The sequence below is a fragment of the Rhinopithecus roxellana genome, chromosome 17 (genome assembly GCF_007565055.1).
Source record: "Rhinopithecus roxellana isolate Shanxi Qingling chromosome 17, ASM756505v1, whole genome shotgun sequence".
In the NCBI taxonomy this organism is placed as follows: domain Eukaryota; kingdom Metazoa; phylum Chordata; class Mammalia; order Primates; family Cercopithecidae; genus Rhinopithecus; species Rhinopithecus roxellana.
In genome coordinates this window covers 96,454,439-96,478,549 of record NC_044565.1, presented here as the reverse complement: position 1 = coordinate 96,478,549, position 24,111 = coordinate 96,454,439, and the positions used below count along the sequence as shown (strand labels likewise).

At 44.4% G+C, this 24,111-nt stretch overlaps 1 protein-coding gene across 4 annotated transcripts in view; it reads left to right on the top strand.

Annotated features, from left to right (window-relative positions):
* The window catches only part of NCK2 (NCK adaptor protein 2), a 150,432-nt gene that overhangs the window by 95,537 nt on the left and 30,784 nt on the right, over window positions 1-24,111 (top strand). For 2 of the 4 annotated variants that reach the window (XM_010360986.2, XM_010360985.2), the window contains exon 3: window positions 13,917-14,157. In XM_010360986.2, the coding sequence (XP_010359288.1) occupies window positions 13,926-14,157 (232 nt within the window). In that variant the 5' untranslated portion in view covers window positions 13,917-13,925. Of the gene's footprint in view, window positions 1-5,415; window positions 5,526-13,916; window positions 14,158-24,111 lie in introns of those variants that run through there. The other 2 variants (XM_030921117.1, XM_010360984.2) reach the window with 2 other exon arrangements.

The following is a 24,111-nucleotide window of genomic DNA, read 5'->3' as shown; positions in this document are numbered from 1 at the left end:
TCTTCAGGAACCTCCCCATGTTCGGATATCCGGAAGCCCATCTGAACCCTGTCTTTTGGGGTTTTTCTGGAAACTTCATTGCATAGACATGACTGGTTAAGCCCTTGGCTATGGATGACCAGCTTGACCTCAGTCCCTCTCCCCTTTCTGGAGGGTGGAGGGTGGGGCTGAAAGTCGCAACCCCCTAATCCTGCCTTGGTCTTTCTGGTGACCAACCCCATCCTGAAGCTGCCTAGGGGCTGCCAGCCACCAGTCACCTCATTTGCATACAAAAAGACACTTTACATTTGAGGCTATGCCAGGAAATTGGAATATGACCAAACATATTTTATACAATATCATAGAAAGTCATTCATCAACTGAGGCTACAGAAAGGGAAGCAGGTGTTAGAGGATGGAGAAGAAAGATACTAATAGACCCTTCGGAGAGGGGAAGGGAGCTCACTTAGAAAATGGAGTAAGTTGCCAGGAGGCACCAAGAGTCCACTTGAGGCCAGAGATCAGAAATGTAAAATGGCACTAGCTGCCATGGGGCAGGTGTGAAGTAGGTGAAAGTTAGATTTAACCAGACCTGAGATGTGGTGAAGGGAAAGTAGTAATAGTGTTTGTGGGTTTTTTGTTTGTTTGTTTGTTTGTTTGTTTGAGCCAGAGTTTTGCTTGTTTCCCAGGCTGGAGTGCAGTGGCGTGACTTCGGCTCACTGCAACCTCCGCCTCCTGGTTTCAAGCGATTCTCCTGCCTCAGCCTCCCAAGTAGCTAGGATTAAAGGATGCACCACAATGCCCAGCTAACTTTTTTGTATTTTTAGTATAGACAGGGTTTCGGCATGTTGGTCAGGCTGGTCTCGAACTCCTGACCTCAGGTGATCCACCTGCCTCAGCCGCTCAAAGTGCTGGGATTACAGGTGTGAGCCACTGCGTCCAGCTTGTTTTTTTTCTCATAAAAAGAGTAGAAATCCTAAACACTGAGGAAAGTTCGTAACATTTTTTCCCTGTATACCACCAATACTTAATGAAAATATATACATTTTAAAAAAATAAAAATCTGAATCATATTATCCATGAGCTTTAGGACTGTGTTGTCTGCCCTGCTATCAGAGTTGTTTAAATCCCCCCTTGGTCCTTTTGGCAGCCACGTCTGACTCTTCAGTTATAGCCACTGAGATCTCTCCAAGTGCTGTTGACTCTTGACTTGTGTCATGACGTTGTGTTGCCCCTAAGTCAAGGGTACAAGTAATTACACATGGAGTGGTGTGAAGTACTCACAGCAAAGACTGCAGGTGGGCTCTGGGAGGCCTGGCTGGGTTGGGGACAATGAGTGCAGAGGTGGGGATGGGACTGAGCCTGTGGCAGGAGAGGGCGGCTGTGGTTTTGGAGGGATGAGCTTTCGGGGGTGGATGCTGTGAGAAATATGTTAGGCAACCAGTGGGGGGCAGGGGGTGGTGTCTTACTGCTTGCCATTGCTTAGCAGGAGGGACAGTCTAGTGGAGATCAAATACCATCAGGCTTCACAGCACAGTTTTATTATTTTCTTCAACAGCATGTGGCCCAGGAGTGGGCTAGAGTCTGCATAGGAGAAGTCTTAAGTTCTGGTTAAGTATACCTTATCCTAAATGCTTGGGATCAGAGTGTTTGGGTATTCAGAATTTTTTGAGGTTTTGGAATATCTACATATACATAAATGAGCTATCTTGGGAATGGGACTCAAATCTAAATGCTAAATTTATGTTTCATACATACCTTATTTATTTATGTTTCATATATACATGGCTGGAAAGTAATTTCACATAATATTTTAATAATATGTGTGACCCATTACGTGAGGTTGGATGTGGAATTTTTGACTTGTAGTGCTCAAGTTTTGGATTTCGGAGCATTCTGGATATTGGAGTTTTGAATTAGGGATTCTTAGTCTGTATTTCTGTACTGTGGTCACCATAAGAAAAAAAAAAAAAAAATCTAGCCCTCCCCTCTTTATTTTGTAAAGGATTCATGTGTAAAAAGTGGACTGCAGGTACTGCTGGTTACCATCAAGGCAGATATACTGATTCTGGGACTATGCAAGAAAAGCCTAGAGCATCTTGTGGTGCCAGAAAGTAGGGATGTGCTCAAAGAAACAAACACACACACACAGACTCGCAATGATGGTGATATGTCACAGGGACACAGTAGCCAGCTGAAAGCACTCCCATACCCAAAGTTGGAACAGTTTAAGAAAAAGCAATACTGGATTGTAGCCCAGAGTATAAAATTGCCATAAGATCACAGTGATATAAATGATGGAATAAGTTCATGAGTAGGAGAAGATAAATCTCCTGTGAAAAGGTTTCCAGACCATGTAGATGCTTTGCCCTCAAGGAGATGGAAGAGTTAACTCCCCACCCTTAAGCGGAGGCTGTTGCTGGAGACTTCCTTCCAAAGAGTACAGCATAGAAGGGGGCAAGTGTGACTTCACAGTGGAGAATGCTGACAAACACTGCCTCAGCCAGGTGATCAAGGTCAACATCAGCAGTCCGCAGTCCTAAGCCATGTTGACCTTTGACGTGGTAAGATGACAATAGCATGTTGCCTCTGTGGTCTTCCTCCCAAAAGCTAATACCAGAGCACTGATCAGATATTTTGCAGAATGTCCCCCAATTAGGATTTGTCTGATGTTTTTCTTATGACATCAGACAAATCCTAACCGGGGGACATTCTTTAAATACCTGACCAGTGCTCTTCAAAAAAAGGGAAGTCTGAGAACTGCCACAGTCAAGAGGCGCCTAAAGCAGACGTGACAACTAAATATGGTGCGGGATCCTGGGTGGGATCTTGGGACAGGAAAAGGACATTAAGGGAAAACTAAGGACATCCGAATAAACCATGAACTTTAGTTAATGTATGGGTAGTGGTTCATTAATTGTAACATGTTTATCATACTAATGTAATATGTTAATAATAAACGAACCTGTTCTAGTCTAAAAAATATTTTTGGGCCAGGCACGGTGGCTCACACCTGTAATCCCAGCACTTTGGAAGGCTGAGGCGGGCAGATCATGAAGTCAGGAGTTCGAGACCAGCCTGGCCAACATGGTGAAACCCCCATCTCTACTAAAAATACAAAACAAAACAAAAATAGCTGGGCATGCAGGCTCATGCCTGTAATTGCCGCTACTCTACTCGGGAGCCTGAGGCAGGAGGATTGCTTGAACCGAGGAGGCGGAGGTTGCGGTGAACCGAGATCGCGCCACTGCACTCCAGCCTGAGCAACAGAGCAAGACTCTGTCTTGGGGTTGGGGGGGGGGGGGGATATATGTATATGTGTGTGTATATATACATATATATATATCTATACACACACACGTATATATAAAAATATGTATATATACATATATGTTTTTTGAAATATCAAGCACAGATACTAGAAACCTTTATTTCCTCATTCTGTTTTCTTAAGTGATAGGGATGGTTTCTTTAACAGAGTTATACATTTGGAATAAATATTAGCATTTATTGTTCCAAACTCATTTGTAGAGGTGTCTATAGTAATTAAACCCAAAGTAACCCATGTCCCCTGTCCTACACAGAGTCCCTGCTGGCAGGTAGATACAGGTTCTTGTCCGTAGAGCTGGGTGCGGAGGACCTGTCTCTAATCTGCTCCCCCACTTCAATAGGAAAATCTAAAGCATAGATATCATGCTTAGGAATGTGGGCATAAACCATATAAATCTGTAGAACTCAAATGATTTCAGTAGCCTAATCATTTTAACATTATGAGACCTGGATGGTGTGGAATCTGTTTTTAAAAATGATTGTGTTTCTTGTTTCAGCCTTGCATGTTTCAAAATCAGGCAGGGAATCGTGAGTAATAAGGTGGCAAGGAATAAGGTCAGGTGTTGATTAATGTAGCTGAATTCATATGTAAGAATTGAGGAAACTTATGACATTTATATTTTGATTTTTTTTTTTTTTTTTTTTTGAGATGAGTCCTACTCTGTCACCCAGGTTGGAGTGCAGTGGCATGATCTCTGCTCACTGCAACCTCCACCTCTTGAGCTCAAGCGATTCTCCTGCCTCAGCCTCCTGAGTAGCTGGGATTACAAGCATGTACCACCATGCCCAGCTGATTTTTTGTATTTTTAGTAGAGATGAGGTATTTACCATGTTGGCCAGGCTGGTCTCGAACTCCAGACTTCAGGTGATCCACCCACCTCGGCCTCCCAAAGTGCTGGGATTACGGGTGTGAGCCACTGTGCCGAACCAGTATGTTTTTGAAATAGATGTTTAAATTATAAAAATTACAAGTACCTTTATAGCTGTGAAAAAAAAAAAATAGACCTAATAAATCCCTAAAAATGGTGACTGTTATCTGCCTACTTTGGGAGCAGGGAGTATGCACTACCCGAAAAGACCTCACTTTTGTGTTTTGTAAGAAGCCAGGTTTCACCAAAGACATCCATGTCCATTTTCATACACAGGTATTTTCCCCTTGCTGGTTTTTCTTCTTCACCCCATCACCATGCTGTCTTCTGGGTTGGCAGAAGGCAGTGTTGATTCCAGTGCAGTTATATGGAATTTCATTTGTTTACAGTTAACATCATGTAAGAAAATTGGCTTATTAAATTTATGCTGATTTTCCAAAATGCTGGCACGAGGGAATCACTTGACAGTCACAGCCTTCCTTCCAGTGTGATTAGTGTCTAAGACAGCAACGAGAAAGCCAAGGAAGGTTATAAAAATGTGTACTTCTGTGGCTGGAGTGGTAAATTATGTGTAAAATAGCATTTCCCAGATTCTAGTTGAAGTGACAGTGCCACCAATTCTCTTTTTTTTTTTTTCCTTTTTGTAAAATTTCCCAGACACTAATGAGCTGTGTTGACTTACAGTCTGGTCTGCAGAATGCTAGCGTGTCTCGGCATTTCAGAGACTAAATGAGTTGCTCAATGGTGAACTCCTGAAAACTGGTTGATAAACTCACATTTTAAGGCATTTTTCTTCTATAGTTTAATTTCGAGGGGTAACCTGATCCTGGCAGTAAAGATAAATTAATGGTAGATACTCACTGGAAAAAAAAAAAAAAAAAAAAAAAAGGAGGGTGTAGCAGAAAACTGTAGATGATCATTATGATCAGTATAAAATTTTTCTTTTTATTGAGAATTGCTATATGCTAATAAATTCTATTGAGGATGCAGTACAAATACCGTTCAGTTAAGAAATTGATGTATACGTTACACCCAGTAGGATGACTGCTGTCAAAAAGCAGACAATAACAGGCGTTGACAAGGATGTAGAGAAATTGGCACCCTTGTGTACTGTTGGTGGAATTGTAGATGCAGCCTGTGTGGAAGACATTAGGGCAATCCCTCAAGAATTAAAACTAGAATTACCATATGACCCAGCAATTTCACTTCTAGGTATATACCCAATGGACTGGAAAGCAGAGACCTGAAGAGATATTTGCACACTCATGTTCATAGCATTATTGACAACAGCCCAAAGGTGAAAGCAACACAGATGTCCACTGACGGATGAACGGACCAACAAAATGTGGTATATACATACATTGGAATGTTATTCAGTCTTAAGGGAATTCTGGCACATGCTGCCAAATGATGAACCTGGAAGACATCATGCTAAGTGTAATTAGCCAGTCACAAATAGATGGACAAGTGATTCCACTTAAATGAGGTACCTGGAGTTGTCAAATTCACAGGGACAGAAAGTAAAATCGTGGCGGCCAGGGATTGGGGGAAGGGAAGAAGTTGAGAGTTAGTGTTCAGTGGGTACCTATTCCAGTTTTTCAAGATGAAAATAGTCCTGCAGATAGGTGATGTTGATGTTTGCACAACAGGGTGAATGTACTTGAGGCCACCGAACTGTACACTTAAAAATGGTTAATCTGCAGGGGTTGGGTGAAAAAACAATTTTAAAGAATATGGTTAAAATAGTAAACTTTGTTAAATGTATTTTATCACAATTTTGTAGAAAAGAAATGATGTGGGATATTGTGTGCCTGAACTTTTGCTGAATAATATTTACTATAATTATTGTTTACACAGTGGTGAATGCCGCTCTAGGGTCCTGGCCTGGGTCCTGGCCTGTGTCTGGCAGGCAGGTGGAAATGCAGGTGTGCAGTGGAACTGGCCTCCCTAGAAGTAGAGACCGGGAACAAGAGCCAGGCAGCCAATGGGAAGTGGATGAGCTTACAGGGGGCTCCCAGGGTGGGAGAGGAGCCTGGGGGTTACACTCAGGGTACATCAGGAAAGGAGCAGGTAGCAAAGAGGGAAGCGAATTCGCCGGATAATCACCCATCCCAAGTACTTAAGCATATTTTTTTCATCAACTGATTCTCTAAAATGAACAATAGTTTAAATTTACATTTTATAATAACTTGACTACACCTCTTTGTCTGTAAAATGTATTCTGTTAGACGCTGTGGACAAATCGAAGCTTTTCTAGGCTAGCTAGATACAAGCAGATAGCATTAGCATTAGCCCCACTGGGAGCATTAAAAAAAGGGGAGCTGGGACCCAAGGCTCATTGGGGTCTCTTCGTAAAACCTCACAGAACTATGCCATCCCAATTTTACTACCTTTGAGTGTTGGCACATCTTTCTGTTTAAGTTTTCTCTCTTTCAATGACATAATCTGTTGCACATATGTTTTTGAGTCCCCATGAACCTTACATTCAAGCCATTGAGCCTAGTGATGACTGGGCATTACATGGACATGAGTAGAGCAATAATGGCTAACACTTGTCCAGCACAGACTGAGTATTAGGTATTTCCTATAGCCTGGCTCATTTAATCCTCACCGAAGCTCTGACCCATTTGCAAACACAGAAATGGGGGGCAGAGTGGTCAAGCACGTTCCCCCAAAGTCGCCCAGATGGTTGATAGGAAGCTGGCCTTTCAAACCCTGGCTTTCTGCAGCTGAAGAGGATCATTCACAAAAGTGATCCTATCAGTGTCCACAGAGAAAACTTCTGCAATTTCAACGATCAGAAGAGAGTTTATAGGCAGCAGATTTTGACCATTACCCAATAAAAATAGAAGACAAATCATAAAAGGATTCTCTCCAAAATAACATACTGAGCAAAGGTCTTACTGACCGGAAGCTGCTGCCCTGTAAGAGTCAGCCATGCTCAGTGGGAGCAGCCACAGAGAAGATGCTCCTTTGCTCCTGAGAATAGCAGTGTACACGGCCTGCCTCCAACGCGCTGCAGGAGAGACCGGGCGAGAGGAAACGAGTTCGTGGACTTGTGCTTTAGATTCAGTAAACTTCTTTCAACTAGACCTGCCTCCTCTACCCCTCCCCAGTAAAATATTGAAACAAGCCCCTTCCCAAATTATATCTGCTAAAAGCCTGTATTTGAATGAGTTTCCATAAATTGATCAGTTGTATTTTTCCCCTGAAAGCATGAGATATTACAAAGAAAAAAGTCTTAAGGAGCCACAGTGAAGTAGATTGTATTATTTGAATAATTCAGACTACGTGTTGAAAATCAAGGTGGGGTGACAGTATTTTTCTTATAGACTCAATTTTTTTCTACTAAGTGAACTCTAAACCAATTATTTGCACATAAATATATTTTGGTATGTCTGTACACATGTGCACATATGTGTTTTTGAAATTTCAAGTTAATATCCTGGAAGTAACATGTTAGACTTGTTTTTGTCTCTCTGTGCATATATTTTGAATTAAGTTTAAGAAATCAAGGCTGCGTGTGGTGGCTCACACCTGTAATCCAGCGCTTTGGGAGGCCAAGGCAGGAGGATACCTTGAGGCCAGAAGCTTCAGACCAGCCTAGGCAACATAGATATTTTTTGTAGATAACCCCATATCTACAAAAAGTAAAAAAGTAGCAGGGCACGGTGGTACACACCTGTAGTCCCAGCTACTCAGGAGGCTGAGGCAGATGGATCGCTTGAGCCCAGGAGTTGGAGGCTACAGTGAGCTGCAATTGTGCCACTGCACTCCAGCCTGGGTGGCAGAGCGAGATGCCATCAGAAAGAAGGAAAGAAGGAGAGAGGGAAGACTCTGGTCTTCTCTGTGGTGGGATAAATTGGTTAGTCAGTGGAAAGGTGAATGAGGCAGGTGGATATTAACTTTGAATCATCAGTCTGCCTTCTCCTTCAGCTTCCCATTAAACCAGGTGGCTGAAGCCTAAACAGCCACTGCTAACACACAGTGGGGCCTCCTAGATAATAAGTACGTGACCAGGTCGTCTCTGGTGCTAAATGCTCTTCAGGAAGTCAGACAAGAGGGCTAGGGACAGTGACATTTCGATGGGTATCTCTGAAGAGGTACTGCTTGTGCAAGGGCTTGAATCACAGGAGAGCAGACGCTGGGCCTGTCTTGCTCTGCAAGGAACCTTGGTACCTAGAAAACTCAGTAAATCCTAGTTAAATGAAGCAGAGATGGGTAGAACATGGCCCCACCTCAAATGTTTGAAGTAAGTGTTCAGAGGGTATTCATTATGACTGTAGTTGCCATTCTTAAGTCTCTCTTAATGCTGGCACATTGGGCCTCAGGGCTTTGTTTACAAGCTCCGCAGTGAAGTACTACCCCGGGCTACTGAAGAAGCAGCTGGGCTAAGGTGGTAGCAAGGCCCACACCTATATAATGCGAAACCTTGCCCTCTAAAGCACTTTGTACTCATGTTTCTCCTGAGCATCGGAAGTATCTTTTGAGGGAAGTGGTGGTGTCCCATTTTACAGAAGAACTGAAATCCAAGGGGAACATACAAATGGTTCAGCTAAGCTTGAATCTCAGACCCTTACCTCCTTTCTTCTGTAATATTTGGTTCAGCTTGATCCACGTGACCTCTTTGGAACTATCTGTGACCATTTTTTAATGTTGTGGGGACACTGGCTACTATCAGTAGTGTGTAACCGAGCAAGATACAGTTAATAGGATTGTCTTTAGAAAGAAAATAGGGTCCTAGAGTAGGATTGCTCATATTTTAGGGGTTAGTGAAAACTGTTGAGCTGAGATAGTTTTCATACCTAACCCTATTTGTTTTTAAATCCATTCCTACCTAAGACTTGAAAAAGCAGCTTAGCTCATGAGGTTCTGAGAGCTGTTTTTCCAGCATCACTTGGGGGTCTTGCTAAGCTGGGTTTTAGAGTGGTCACATGACATACAAGATGTGATCTGGCTATATAATATCAAATTTTTAGCCCTTCTCTCTTTGGGGTAGACCTGAGTAATAAACTTAACTAGCTGTAGTAATGAAGCCAAAAATTAGGTTTCCTTGAACTGCTAAGCTAGAGAGAAAAACATGCATTGTTCTTTGGATCAGACTTCTGTGATGGTCTTGCCTAGACTAAATCAGAATACTATCTCTGACTTAAAATTTCAGTAGTCAATTAGTTGGAATGCATTTTTTTTTCAGACTTTCTTCTGTTGAGGCTTTTTCATATTGGAAATTTGTCAGTTTGTATGTCTAATTTTATTGTAGAATAATGGTTCATCTGCAGTCTCTTTCTGTTCGAATCCTTCCTGCACCATAGCAAATTACTTTTAACTGAAAATACCACATGGTCCTGTTGGGTTTTAAGAAACAGCGTCCAAGGGATGCAGCCTCAACTCTTGGCCAACAAGACCCTCTAGATGGGCTTCCAGCCAGCCTTTCCAACCCGTGTTGGCAAAGAGAGAAAAGACCGAAGCCTGTGAGGATGCAGGGTGATGGGGCACTCTTCCTTCCCACTTGTTTTGGGGTCTCTGAGGGCAGCAGCCCAGCCCGGCTATGTAAATGAGGGAACCATTGCTGTATCAGTGCATGGCCACAACTCAGCTTCAGAACAAGAAACTGAAGGGGTGCCTCCTTCATTGAGGAAACCGGGCTGCTAGGTCGGTGACCGCTACAGAGCTGACCTGTCTTTTTTTTCTTTTTTTTCTTTTTCCTTTTTTTGAGACGGAGCCTCGCTCTGTTGCCCAGGCTGGAGTGCAGTGGCGCGATCTCGGCTCACTGCAAGCTCCACCCCCGGGTTCCAGTGATTCTCCTGCCTCAGCCTCCCGAGTAGCTGGGACTACAGGAGCATGCCACCACCCGCGGCTAATTTTTTTGTATCAGAGACAGGTTTCACCATGTTGGCCAGGATGGTCTCCATCTCCTGACCTCGTGATCCACCTACCTCGGGCTCCCAAAGTGCTGGGATTACAGGCGTAAGCCACCGCACCCGGCCGGAGCTGAGCTTTCTAAGGGTCTTGGGAAGTGTGGCTTCCCGTGCTCCTGGAGTTTCAGAAGCGGAAGTGTTCAGGGATTGGTTAACCTTTAGCTACTGAGTCGTGTTTACTCCAATGGGGCTGTCATTGATTGGCTGTGCCTCTGAAGGAGTCTCACTGCAGTGAGGCAGTTGTTGATTGGCTGGCTGTCTGGTGTGGCTTAGTTGATTGACAGATTTCACTGGCGTGAAGTGGTCGTTTATTGGCTGGCCCTCTGATATGAGGTGGTTGTTGATTGGTGAGCGTCAGTGCAGTAAGTGAGCCGGACGTTGATTGCCTGGTCTTCAGAAGCAGGTTCGGTTTTGTTTTGATTTGGTTTGTTTTTTTTTTAATTGATGGGGGTGGTTATTGACCCATTAAAATAGGGTTAAACCCATTGCCATGGCCAACCAATAGGCAGTCATTTCCTAGTTGTATGGGAACTTCTAATTTTCACGTGTCCTAGAATCTTAGAATTCTGAGTTGGAATAGCCTATCAAAATGCAGCCCACGCATCGGACGGTTGGGCGGGTCGGGGAGGGGGCGGTCCACAGGCTTGGGCTCAAATCCTGACTGCCATTAAACTAGGCACTCAGTCTCTGTGACACAGTCTCCTGAAGGTTGACACCTCCCTGAAAGGTGGGTTTTCCCAAGATTAAACGCCTTGGGCATGTGGCAGGTGCGTATCACTGCTCAACTTTTACTTCCCATTGCATTTCACAGAGCTCAGAGTTGCGGCCCAGGGGAAGCTCTGTGGGGCATTGTTTGTGGCTTGGTTCTCTCACTTGGTCTTTCCCATCTAAGGCTCAGAAGAATTACATGGCAAGATGTAAAACTCCTTGGATGCTCAGGCCTCTTTCATAAAGATACTGATATAATTGGCTTGCAGTAGGGCTCAGGCAGTGGAATTTTTAAAGCTTCTGTGTGATGTTCGGTGTGCATGAAAATAGATCCTGCCCAGCCAGCTCCTTACTTAACTGCCCTTCATGCAGTAGGAAATATTAATAAACAGCTTTGATTGGCGAGATCTTGACTGGTCTTAAGCGATGGGCTGCTCTTGTTAAAACCTTGTGGAAATTGTGTAATTAAGAAAGACATATGGGGCCTGGCGCGGTGGCTCACGCCTGTAATCCCAGCACTTTGGGAGGCCGAGATGGGCAGATCACGAGGTCAGGAGATCGAGACCATCGTGGCTAACACGGTGAAACCCCGTCTCTACTAAAAATACAAAAAATTAGCCGGGCGCGGCAGCGGGCGCCTGTAGTCCCAGCTACACGGGAGGCTGAGGCAGGAGAATGGCATGAACCCGGGAGGCGGAGCTTGCAGTGAGCCACTGCACTCCAGCCTGGGCAACAGAGCGAAACTCCATCTCAAAAAAAAAAAAGAAAGAAAGAAATGTGATATTCAGATGGAGTATTCTCAGAATATTCCATTCCTGTTACTGCTATTGCTCTTCTTGTTGTTACTTAGAAAATCTGCCTTTATGACTTTCAGACGTCTAATCTGACTTAAAGCTGAGGTTAGTGAGTTCCACATGGTATGCACTTGAGATTTTCTGTAAGTGGATAACAAAATTGTCTCCAGTTCTGATAGGAGCTTTATGTAAACTTTATCCTCTTGAATATTGTATACATTATGCAGAGGCTTTCCTCCTTCCCAAAAGGTTTGTTATCTTTAAATTTGGAAGTTAATTTATGAAAGAAACATGTATTATTTATAAAACATTGCTAGCATCTAGTAGAAAACACTTATTTAAAAATGGTATTTATGCTTCCCTGGAGTCAATGTGCATAGGACCTCTGTAATCCTAAAGTCATCCCTATAAAATAATGAGAACTTCTATCAGGGAGGAAGGGGATTTTAGCCCAGAGTCTTTTCACCATTCATTTCTCTCTAATTTGGAGAAATGTCTAGTTAGTTTAAGGACTGAATATTGAATTTTTCTGCTTAAAGACTACTGGTGCATCTTATACCTAAGAAGTACAGAGTTGCTAAAATAGTTGATTATTTTATTTATTCAGCCATACGCTTGCTATTTATTACCTACAAAATTGACTTCTTTAGATGTATAATATACACATTTATTTATTGTTTTGATAAACTTTTCATATGTTATGTTCACTTTTGATGTTCCACATTTTATAGATTTTAACAAATGTATAATGACAGGTGTCCATCATTATAGTATTGAACAGAGTAGTTTCACAGCCCTAAAAATCCTGTGCTTCACCCTTGCATCCCTCCCTTCCCTCTTGCCCCAGGCAAGCGCTCATTTTCTTACTCTCTCCATAGATTTGTCTTTTCCAGAATGTCATACCGTTTTAAAGAAAAAAATTATTCATGACATTTGTTGAGAACAGTAAGGCAGACTTTATTCAGAGGGACTACTACAGTAGGGTTTTGCATCAAGAAAGAGATTGGGTTTGACTCCTATTATTAATACAACAAGAAAGAGTGGGCATTTATTGGCAAGGAGCAAAATCAGGGAGTTGGTTGATGGAAAATTACTAAGAGGAAACATCAGGGGCAGAGGGTGGGGATTCTGGCTGAACTGACCGAACAGGATTCCTCTGAAGGCAGGACAGGGTGATCAGCTGTCACTTGGGGGATGGTAGAGGATGAGGAACCTGATCAGATGTTGAGGGTGGAGGATTCCAGCTAGAGCAACGTAGCAGGAGAGTCTTGCAAAAATTAGGCAATGCAAAGATGGACACAGAAGTACAAAAGTCAAGGCCTGATGGGAAGAAGATTCAAAGGAGTCTGGCTGAAGTTTGGTTAAGGATAAACTGTCAGAATCACACCGTGTGCAGCCTTTTCAGATTGGCTTCTTTCACCTAGCAATATGCCTTCAAGGTTCCTCCATGTCTTTTCATGGCTTGATAGCTCATTTGTTTTTGGTACCGAATAATATTTCATTGTCTGAATGTACCACAGTTTATCCAGTCACCTACTGAAGGACATTTTGCTTGCTTCCAAGTTTGAGCAATTATTAATAAAGCTACTACAGACGTCCCTGTGCAGGTTTTTGTGTGAATGAAAGTTTTGGGGAAGAATTTTATATTTATAAAAAAGTTTCCAACATATTACAGAGCATTCCCATATACCCTTTGCCTGGTTTCTCATTGTGTTAACATCTTAGGTAAATACAGTAACATCTTACTGGTGTGTTGTCCAAACTAAGAGATTGACAATTATTTATTATTATTATTATTAGACTTTATTTTTATTTCACTAGTATTTCCACTAGTTTTCTTTTATGGTTTCATGATCCAATCCAGGATACCACCTTGTATTAGTAAAATGTTCATTTTAATTTATAGGAGTAATTTGGTTATGTTGCATTTATTAAATATGTTTATAAGACACAGCATATCCTGAGAAAATGAGTGTAAACCTAACAGTTATCAGGAGGCAGTGTTACTTAATGAAATGGACTCATTTAATCATAATGTTATTTAGAATTTTTTTCAAGTTTGTTTTTGTTAGAGGGTCAGATTTCCCCATGTGCAGCGAGCAGTGACATAGGATTTGTTTTATAAGGTTGCTGTTTCTAAACCAAATACTAAAGCTTGTTGAAAGAAGGTCATTTTAAAGTTGAGCATTTCAAGACCCAGGAGAAAATCGGTTGCAGAGTTGTAATAAAAGCTGTCAGTGCCTAATTTTTCAAGTTGGTGCAAAGGATGAAGTGTCCGGGTAGTTCTCTAATGAGCATCTCCAAATGTTTTGCTGGCAGAAGGACTCCATGAAAATGACAGAAGAAGTTATTGTGATAGCCAAGTGGGACTACACCGCCCAGCAGGACCAGGAGCTGGACATCAAGAAGAACGAGCGGCTGTGGTTGCTGGACGACTCCAAGACGTGGTGGCGGGTGAGGAACGCGGCCAACAGGACGGGCTATGTGCCGTCCAACTACGTGGAGCGGAAGAACAGCCTGAAGAAGGGCTCCCTCGTGAAGAACCTGAAGGACACGCTAGGTGAGTGTTCCACCCTTTGGAGAGAGGAGACCTTGTACGTTTCAAGGGACACCGTTCATCTTTCTAGTTAGTTTGCTTTTTCAAAAAAGTCTGTTTTAAATGTTAACATCTTTGTAGATGTCTTTTTTAAAAATCTGAGAATTAAGAGATGAAAATGGAGAAAGAGGATGTTTGTCATTTCCTGAAGATTCTGGAGTTTGGGGTCTTGTGTATGGAGACACTTCTGTGTGCTTGGGACCCCTGCACAGGTATCTCCTTGTATCAAAACTTTAGAGGACCCTGACTTGGAACTCTCACCTCTAAGTCTACCCAGATCTGCCAGTGTCGTGACATGAAGTTCTTTAAGAAAATCCTGTCCATTTGGCCTACATGCCTAGAACAGGGGACAGCCAAAGCACTTTTTCCCACTCTGAAATGGATGCTACATCACACCACAGTTACCACAGTCCCAGGTGCTGTTAGCTAAGAGGCCAGCTGTGTGACATCAGAGGCCGCTCCAGGGTGGGTGCCCAGTTCAGCCATACTGTTGTCCCTTGTCCGGCTCTCTCCCCATGTGCCTCTTGTTTTCCCAGGTGTCAGGATATGGGCAGGGCCCTCCTGGAGTTACACAAAGTTAACAGTATCCAGTCTTGCCTTTGCATGTGCATGCACACGGGACTGACTTACAGTAGTTACTGCCTCAGATTACCTGAGAAAACAATTGCGAGAACTTTTTTGAAGAATGACTCATCTGAGCTGACATTTAAAACATTGTTGTTACCTTCTTATGAGTAGAATGTTTTCTGTATCCAGGACTGCAGGTTATCACTTAAGGGCTCGCTATTGAAATGAGTTAATATTATCACCTGTGTCACATTTACTTGGGGTTTTAAAAAATTTCCTAGCGAGGATTTGTTTTCTTTTGGGGAACGGAGAATGAGGAATACATGGGAAAACTGAAAGTAAAATTATACACCAAACGTGGTGGTTGTTGCAAAATGTTCATCTTTCCTTTTCTGCCATCTTGAAAGTCTAAACTCCCTTTGCAAAATCATTGAAAGCCTTCTTGTATTAGGTAGTATTTTTGTGTGGGGATTAGGTTATTACCATGATTTGGAGAGACAAGTGAGACACAGAACTTTGTACGAATCATACCAGCTCACCGGCAATCATAGATTCTCAGCCTGATGGAGAAATTTCATTTTTCATTAGTAATATGATCCTCCACTGAACTGCCTCCCTTTCATCTCTTTTCCCCCCACATAAGCATACCACTTGAAAGAAACACAGTTTTATGCTTTTAACTCTTAATTAACTGTGGTTACCAAAAAAAGAGGGTAGCATGAATAGAGAAAAACTTGAAGATTGCCCTGAGCTTTATTTTTCCAATGTCTGCCTTTCACCAAAGTGCCTTCTTTTTAGTGATGCTAAACATTGTTACACTGTTGACTTGTCGTGTCTTCTGTGTGTGTGTGCGCATGCGCACACACACAAGATTCCAGTAAAGCATGAAATGCTCAGAGACTGGTAGGAAGTAGAACAGGGCCAGGCGAGTTCTCTGGGTGACCTGGAAATTCCCTTGAAAACCTTGTCATTTTTCTTCCTCAGTGTTTTAGAAGGAGAGAAGGACAAAGCCACAGATTAAAACTATGAACCACATCTTCCATCCAGGATGCTTAGTTTTTTCGGGAGCTGATCGGTTCAGCCAATGCCTGCCTGTACTCCCAGGCTCTCAGACTGAGCCAGCCACCCATCCTGGAGCCGGTGCTGGGCCCGCGCCCATCCCCGACAGATGGCCATCCAGCCCTGCTGGAGCTCAGCGACGATGCTCAGCGACGGCTCGAGTAGGCCAATCCCATTTTTGGAGAAAACAGATTGTTAGAAAGCTCTTCCTTAAATAGAGTCAGAATTTTACATTTCTTTAACTTCCTTCCTTTGGCTCTCATTTTGCCCTCTAGGTCTGTGCTGAGTAGGTCAGATCCTGTTCTGTAGAGTGTCAGCTCTCTCATAGGCTTGGTCTCAGTTCAGGCAGGCAGTTCTTGGGAAACATTCCTGTTAAGCGTTAGGTATTGTAAAAATATAGATAAAATGATGTTCTGAGCTCGTGTATTGAGTATAGCAGTTGATCTTCATAGCCAAAAGGCCCTTGGGGATCCGTATCCCCGTCATGAGGGAGAAATATCCCCATGGTTAGTATATGTTTTTTGTTTTGATCTCTTTATCATGCTCACCTAGAAGTTTGTGTTGGACAAAGGGATCTTGTTATATCAGCATGAGTTTTCCCTTGCCCTGTTGAGCTACATCCAATAGAAGAGGAGGCACCCCCTGACCAGGTCTCACCATCATGCAGTAACTTCTGTGCACTTCTCTGCAAAGCTTGTAGATGTGGCATTGCCAAGAAGGAAAGTGAGAATGCTTTCCATAGCCCCTCCTGCCTCTCATTAGTTGTTTTTTGTTTGTGTGTGTTCTGTTTTTTGTTTTTTCCTAAAAAGATAGGAGCCAAAGTGTTCATGGCTTCCTACTCTTGTTGGTGATGATAACTAAATAGGTATACCATCAGAATGACAGTATGACTTCAGGCCAGTTGTGCAGCCAGCAGAAATTATGCCTGCTGTGTATTAGGAGTGAACAGACAGCATCAAAAGCATACCACATGTATACTGACCATGGTTTGTTTTTGTTTTTATTTGTGTTTTTTGAGACAGGGCCTCACTCTGTTGCCTAGGCTGGAATGCAGTGGCACAATCCCTGCTTACTGCAGTATTGACCTCAGGTGATCCTCCCACCTTAGCCTCCCGAGTGTCTGGGACTATAGGCATGCACCACCACACCCAGCTATTTTGTATTTTTTGTAGAGACAGGATTTTGCCATGTTGCCCAGGCTGATGTTTAACTCCTGGGATCAATCTAGTAACTACTCATGGCACCACCCACATTTGCCATTTTTACTGCTTTGGGAGTCCACCTAATTCATAAATCCATGGTAAGATTCCTCCCTGCTTTGGAATAAAATGGCACCAGCCTCCCCAGCAAAGCCACAGTGTTGTGTGTTGCATCTCCAACTGTAGATTACCCTAACTCTGTGTACTTCTCTCCTGCTTTCTTGTACTCATTTGCTGTCCTGAAGTTGGTAATAAACCTAACTTTGTCACATACAGTACTTTGTAAGGGTAGCTTGAGGAAAGACATGAGTACTTTTGACAAAAAGCTTTCTCATGAAAGTATTTACCTTCTTTCTCTGCAATAATTTGAAATTGAATAAAGCTACCTGAGCTCTTATTTTCACATGGGCAAAACATTTGTGTACTGGATCTCCTCTCATATTCAGCTTATGATCATGAATAGTCAGAACTTTGCCACAGATAACAGGGAACGATGATCAAGCACTGTTTCTGCTGGCAGAATCCAGTCGATGTTTTTGAAAGGCTCAGACTGCACAGCTCTGAGCTCAGCGGAGAGTGGTTCTGGGCTGAGGTCTGGCCTTGATATTGCAACTCCACTTAGAAAATCGTGCAGGCGAGGTGTTGTAAAAGCACTATGCTACATCTTTTGAGATGGGGAAGCTGCTCCCAGGGAGGTATTTTTCAAAGATTTTCCCTCAAGCTACTGAAGAGCAGTTTTTTGTTACTACTTTATGACACCAGCTGGAGCCCTGCAAGGCCCCAAAGGTTAATTCTCTTTTCAGTGGTTAACATAGGCTTAAGGGCTGACTCACATTACCCGAAAAGTTATGGTTCCATTTACAACCTGATCATATCCTCAGGAGGGTTTGTTCACAGGCCCACCTGCCCATGGCTCACCCTGCCACCCTACCTACCTGGGACTTCTGCACCCAGCGTGACCTGCTCCAGGGCTTACTTGTCAGCATTCCTGCCAGTGGGACCACACCTAGGTCTAGGGTGGTTAGAAACTTGCCGTGATCAGCTCAGAACTCCTACCTCTGTGATCCAACCCAGAGCTGGGAGCACAGAGGCTACTGAGAGGGCTCCCTAATGCTAACTATGAAATAGCCTTCACACTGGTTTGAGCTGATGCTTTTGGATGGGGACAGGGTGGCTGGCACCCATGGGTGAAATAGACAGGGTTCTAAGAGGCATATCCATGCTAGGATCAACTTTGGAATTGAACTGATCAAAGTCACAAAGGAGTACAGCTGTAGGATTGTTACATAAGATCCAAAAGCAGTGAAAAGCAACACTTGGTATTACAGTTAAGATTCCTGGAGGGAGGAAGGCAGAGCCTCAGTAAAGGTACAGGAGCTTCTGTCTTGGTGATCTTGTTTCCTGGGATCTGTGGGGCAGGCTTATGGGCATACCTGCCTTGTAGGAGTTTGCAAAGCTGACTGCTTATTTCTCTTGGTATTATACTTTCGTTTTTAAGAAATTTGTTTTAGAAAAATGTCAGCTCAAAAACAACGATCAGGGCCGGGCATGATGGCTTATGCCTGTAATCCCAGTGCTTTGGGAGGCTGAGATAGAAGGATCAGTGGAGGCCAGGAATTCGAGACCAGCCTGGGGAACATAGCAAGACTTCATCTCTACAAAAAAACTTTTTTTAAAAAAGAGCAGAGCACAGTGGCACGTGCCTGTGGTCCCAGCTCCTCAAGAGGCTGAGTTGGGAGGACTGCGTGAGTCCAGAAGTTGGAGGCCGCAGTGAGCAGTGATTGCAACACTGCACTCCAGCCTGGGCCATAGAGTGAGACCTGTCTCAAAAAATGAACCATAAAAAACCAAAAACAACCATCAGAACAAAATATCAGAACTTTTAGAGTTCCTGCATCCATAAGGGGACCCTACCCACCTCCATCCCAGAGGTCAGGATGGACAGAGCCATTGCTCCAGCGGAGTGTGTATGTTCCACACAGGCTCAGGGACCCGCGAAGCTGTGAGCGTCTCAGAATGCAGAGGGGTGTCATATTGCTGGAGGATGAACGAGCATGTAGTCAGAACCACATGGGGAGGCCTCCCTGGGCTGTGCACAGGACTCAAGCGTCTCCACTGGGTGATCACAAACAGTTGAAGATTTGAGTAGGGGCATTTCATGTTCCTCTGCAGAGCTGGGGAGGAATTGGGGATGAAGAAAGTGGAAAGCCCAGAGAGAAGCACACACTGGTCCATAGAGAGCCGTGGAAGCCCGCGGCACTGTCATGGAGACGGAGAAGTGTAGATCCCTGCCCCGCCGGCCTGTGCATTTACCAGGATTGCCTCTCATGCCTGGATTAACCATTCCTTGACACTGCAACTTGTGGGGCACAGCAGATGGGGAATTTCGTCTCCACTTCTGCCAAGTTTCCGCTCAGTGAAGCCATGGATGGAGCCCCAAGGGCACTATTGCTACACTGGAGGAACCCAAGGGTTGTGGATCCCGAAAGAAGGGACTTGGGGCAGGTGGCTTAGGAGAGTCAAACCTGGTGTGGAAACCCTCCAGGCAGCAGTGAAGGTAACGATGTTTACGGAAAACTCAACCATTTTCTAAATTGTGTTCTTGTGAAAGTAAAGTATAGGTATGCCTTTGCTAGGGAGAAGAGAGCAATTTGAATTGCATTCTTCAGTTACTTTTTACACCTTTATGGAGTCTGATTTTAGATTTTAAGTGGACTAACAAATTGCTCATTATGTAAAAAATTAATATCTGCCTGGTTTTAACAATAGATGCCCTTACAACATTTTTAAAGCATTAAGATCATGCACGATCTTTAAAGGCACTGTATTGAGACGTCACATGTCTTGTGAAAGGAAGTCTGGCTCATGCACCAGGTTCTGATCACCTCTGTATGGGGAAGGATGCCCACATTAGGTGCTGTGTGCTGGATCCAGGAGTCAAGTCGCTTTCCTTCTGGTATAGCTACCTGCCGAAAGTGATAGTGGCTGTTGGTGCCATCGAGGTTTCTCTCTCTTTTTTTTTTTTTTGAGACGGAGTCATGCTCTGTCACCTAGGCTGGAGTGCAGTGGCACGATCTTGGCTCACTGCAACCTCCACCTCCCAGGTTCAAGCAATTCTCCTGCTTCAGCCTCCCGAGTAGCTGGGACTACAGGTGTGTACCACCACACCCGGCTAATTTTTTGTATTTTTAGTAGAGACGGGGTTTTACCATGTTGGCCAGGCTGGTGTCGAACTCCTGACCTCAAATAATCCACCTCCCTTGGCCTCCCAAAGTCCTGGGATTACAGGCATGAGCCACCGCACCCAGCCAGTTCCTCTCATTTTAAAGTACACCAAGGCTTACCACAAGAATCATGCTCAACAATTTATCTTAAGATCAGACTGGCCTGGAATTCTTTCCTCCCTCCTGCCCACTCCCCTCTTTACTTTCTTCCACCTGCATAATGGCTACAAGAAGTAGCAGGCGGGGATCAGGGTATCGGACTGTAAACTGGAACCAGAGAAGGCAGCTCTGCCCAGGGTAGCTAAAGGCCCTTTAGTTAGGGTTAGTCTGCATAAATACGTGTGATGAGAGCAGCAACAGCTTGCGATTTATACAGCACTTTGCAATTTACCAAGCGACTTACACTTACATGCATTTTTTTTTTATATCAGTAGTAAAGACTCTAGCATTACGTGTAGGAAGAATTCGAGGGCTTCAGACTAGTGGGAAGGGGGTTGGTCTTGAGCCTGTGCTTCATGCTAAGCATGCTGATTTTAGTTAGATTAAAGACCCAGGTTAGCAGAGTAGTCAAGCAAGATGCTTTTAGTTACATGGTACATCCATTTATGAAAATGTCAGTTCCTATGAAAATATGTAATAGCACCCCAGGCCAGCCTCAGTAGTGTTACTAATCACAGATGAAAAAATGAAGCCTGAGAACACAGCAGTCATAGGTACGAGACCCAGAGGGGACTTCAGATCTAATCTGAATATTTTTCCTATACCAAATTGACTATCTGGATTTAGTGGTAGGCCGCTTTGTACATTTGGGGGGACTCTGTCCCAGGGTCAGAATTATACCAACTTCTTTGATTTAGAAATGAGAAACCTCAGGACTAACTAACAAGCCTTGAAGGGGTTCAAGGGTTAGATGTTAATCATGTATTGATATAAATTAACTGATTTTGATGAATGCCCTTATTTGTGGAAATACACATAAAGTATTCGGGTAATAGAGCGTCGTCTTGGCAGCTTAGTCTCAAATGGCTTGGGGAAAATAATGTTTTTTTGCGCCATTTTTGTAATTTCCCTGTGCTCTAAAACAAATAGACATATCAGCAGTGGTTTAGAGACTACCCTAGGCCGTAAAGCCAGCTGGTAGTCCGGAGACTTGGGCTCCCCTGCTGTGCCTGGGCAGTGCCCTAAGTTCGGCATAAGCCTTTAAGAGGCCAGAAAGTGTCATGGAGTATCTGCTACAGTTGGACCTAGACCATGAGAATAACACCAGATGTCAACGTGTCCAGCTGATGCTTCACAGAATGGTTCTAACAGTACCTGATTCCGAACTTTCTCTAATTATTCATCAAGCTTCTCTCCATATCCCCAGCATGCAAGTGGAAACCATCTCTGCTTCTTGCTGGGTCACCCCAGGCTGTTTGAGCTCCCAGGTTCACAGCCTCTGTGATTGCTGGGACATCTGAAATTCTCATTTCGGCATTATAGGACTGTAGGGTCTGTCATCGTGATTATAAATACTCTCACAGGTCTCAAGAAGGGCAGAGCTGTTCATCTCTGAAATGACATGTGGGTAACAAATGCAACAGCCTGCTTCTCATGGAAGCTGAGTCTAAGCTTCAGTTGTCCCTTTCTCTATCCCTTGGAAATCCCGTCTGAGCCACTGCATTCTCTGCTGTGAGTGACCTTTGAGAACAGTAACCAAAGCCTTTGAAATAGGGATGCAGGCATGATGCAGCGACTACCGCAGTATAATAGGGTATGTTCCGATCAGAAGGGAGAGCCTGGTCAGATGTTATTTCACATGGTTGGGACGTGAAGGAAGGATAAGGTTTAGTCCCTGACTTTCTGAAGCTTGTATTTGTAATCTAATTGGGAAAATAATACTGGCACAAGATGGACAGTCCTCATTCAAACAATAGCACTGTCCCTTCCTGTCCCATGGGAAACTAGGGCTGAGTTGTGCAGCTCAGGCACCTGTGCTTTCAGAGAGCACGTAGCATCGCGGGCAGGAGGAAGGACTCTGGAGTCTTCCATCACCTGCATTCAAATCCAGGCTTCACCACCTGCTACTGTTAATCATTGAGTGACTTTGAACAAGCCGTTGAATCTTCTGAGCCTCAGTTGCGTCATCTGTATAACAGGATACGTGACTGCTTGTCTCATAAAGTTTTGAGAACTGAAGGAAGTCATTCATGTGAAGGATACTCTGAGCAGGGTTGAGACTTGACAAGGGGATGTGGGGTCTCATTTGAGGGGATGGAGAGTGCACGTGAGGATGGGTCGACGGAAACCCACAGGTGTGGGAAGGCCTCGGCGAGCCAGCCAGACGGGTGAGCAAGAGGGCTGGGGCAGCCTCGGGGGTGGGGCATGCCACACCGGAAAGGCCCTGGGTGTAGAAAAAGGAACCCTCGGAGGTTTCCACAGGGCTTAAGGGGGAGATGAGTGCTGGGGTGTCCGGCAGAGGTCCCGATCCTTGTCTTCAGGACATGACTGGAAGGGCCCGAGCCTGGCAGTGGGAGGTGGGGGACAAGGCCCGAGAGTGACCCAGGCTGACATCCCAAGCCCTGACTCAGCTGTGGGGATGGAGGAGAAAAGAGAAGAGGGAGATTTGGAAGGAAAACCCCTAGGACTCTGTTGACTGGATGGGGAACACCTCCCTTGGGGAAGTGTTAGAATGACTCAAGGGTTTCCAGCCTAAAGGGTCGACAGAGTGGCTCAGAGAGTAGAGGAAGCAAGAGGAGACCGAGCCACGGCGCCTAGTGCAGTCTGAGGTTAGGGTGTACATCAGTAGGACGCAGAGAAGGCTGCAGGTGTGAATCTCAGGCTTGGGAGACACGCAATGATCCTTAGGACATACTTCCTTTATGTCCGTGAATGTTCATTTTCAAATGTGTAAAGATAATGTAATCCAGGGCCTACCTCGGAGAGCCAGCACTTCAGCCGGGCATTCAGTCTCTTTCATGTTAAGCACTGGCCCCGGCCTCCTCTCCTCTTTCGAATTCTTCCTTGTCCCTTTCAGGCACGAGTTTGGCCCTCCAAACCCATGGGAAAGATCTGTAACCTCTAGCTCACATGTGCGCGCGCACACACACACACACACACACACACGGTTCCCTGCAAATGGATGACTTTAGATGCCGTTAACACCATCCAAATAATACTGGAAAGAATAACACTGGAATAACACCGTCCAAATAACACGAGTACCTTCACACTAAAAAGCCGTGAAACGCGGTCACCAGAGCCCTCCCCAGCAGGAGGCCTCGTGGTAGCTGGTGTCAGGGCCTCAGGCTCCCCCAGCCAGCGTGAGTGCTCCCTGCCCTCCCTGCTGAGGAGTATGTGACTTCAAACAGAAAGCTCATGCAGCAGAAAAGCCTATAAAGCAAGTCCCCCAAACCAGTGTCTCACACGCGTTTTCCCAGCGAATGGGCCATGATAATGATTTCTCTTCGAGTGCCTAAAGTGTGCTCGGTACCGTGACAGGTGCCCAAATATGTTTTTGTTTCATCTTCACAGTGAGCCTACTCGGGAAGTCATAATAGCCGCATTTTGCATGTGAAAAAACTGAGACTCAGAAGTTAAGTGAGGCGCCCAAGAACACACAGTACTCACAGTACTGCTGGGGCTGACGCTTGAGCCCAGTGTGGCCTGACTCCACCTCTTCTGATTACTCTTCAGTCTCAGGAATTGGGGGTGCTGGCTGTTCAGTCTCAGGAATTGGGGGTGCTGATTGTGGTGGGAGGGAGATGCATTTCCTGCTAGGCGTCAATGCTGGCGACTCCCACCCACAGACTGTTGAGGTTATTTGCTGCCCTTGCACTAGCCGCCAAAATGCTAAGGGAACAGCTCCCCAGTTCTCCCTGGCCCCTAGG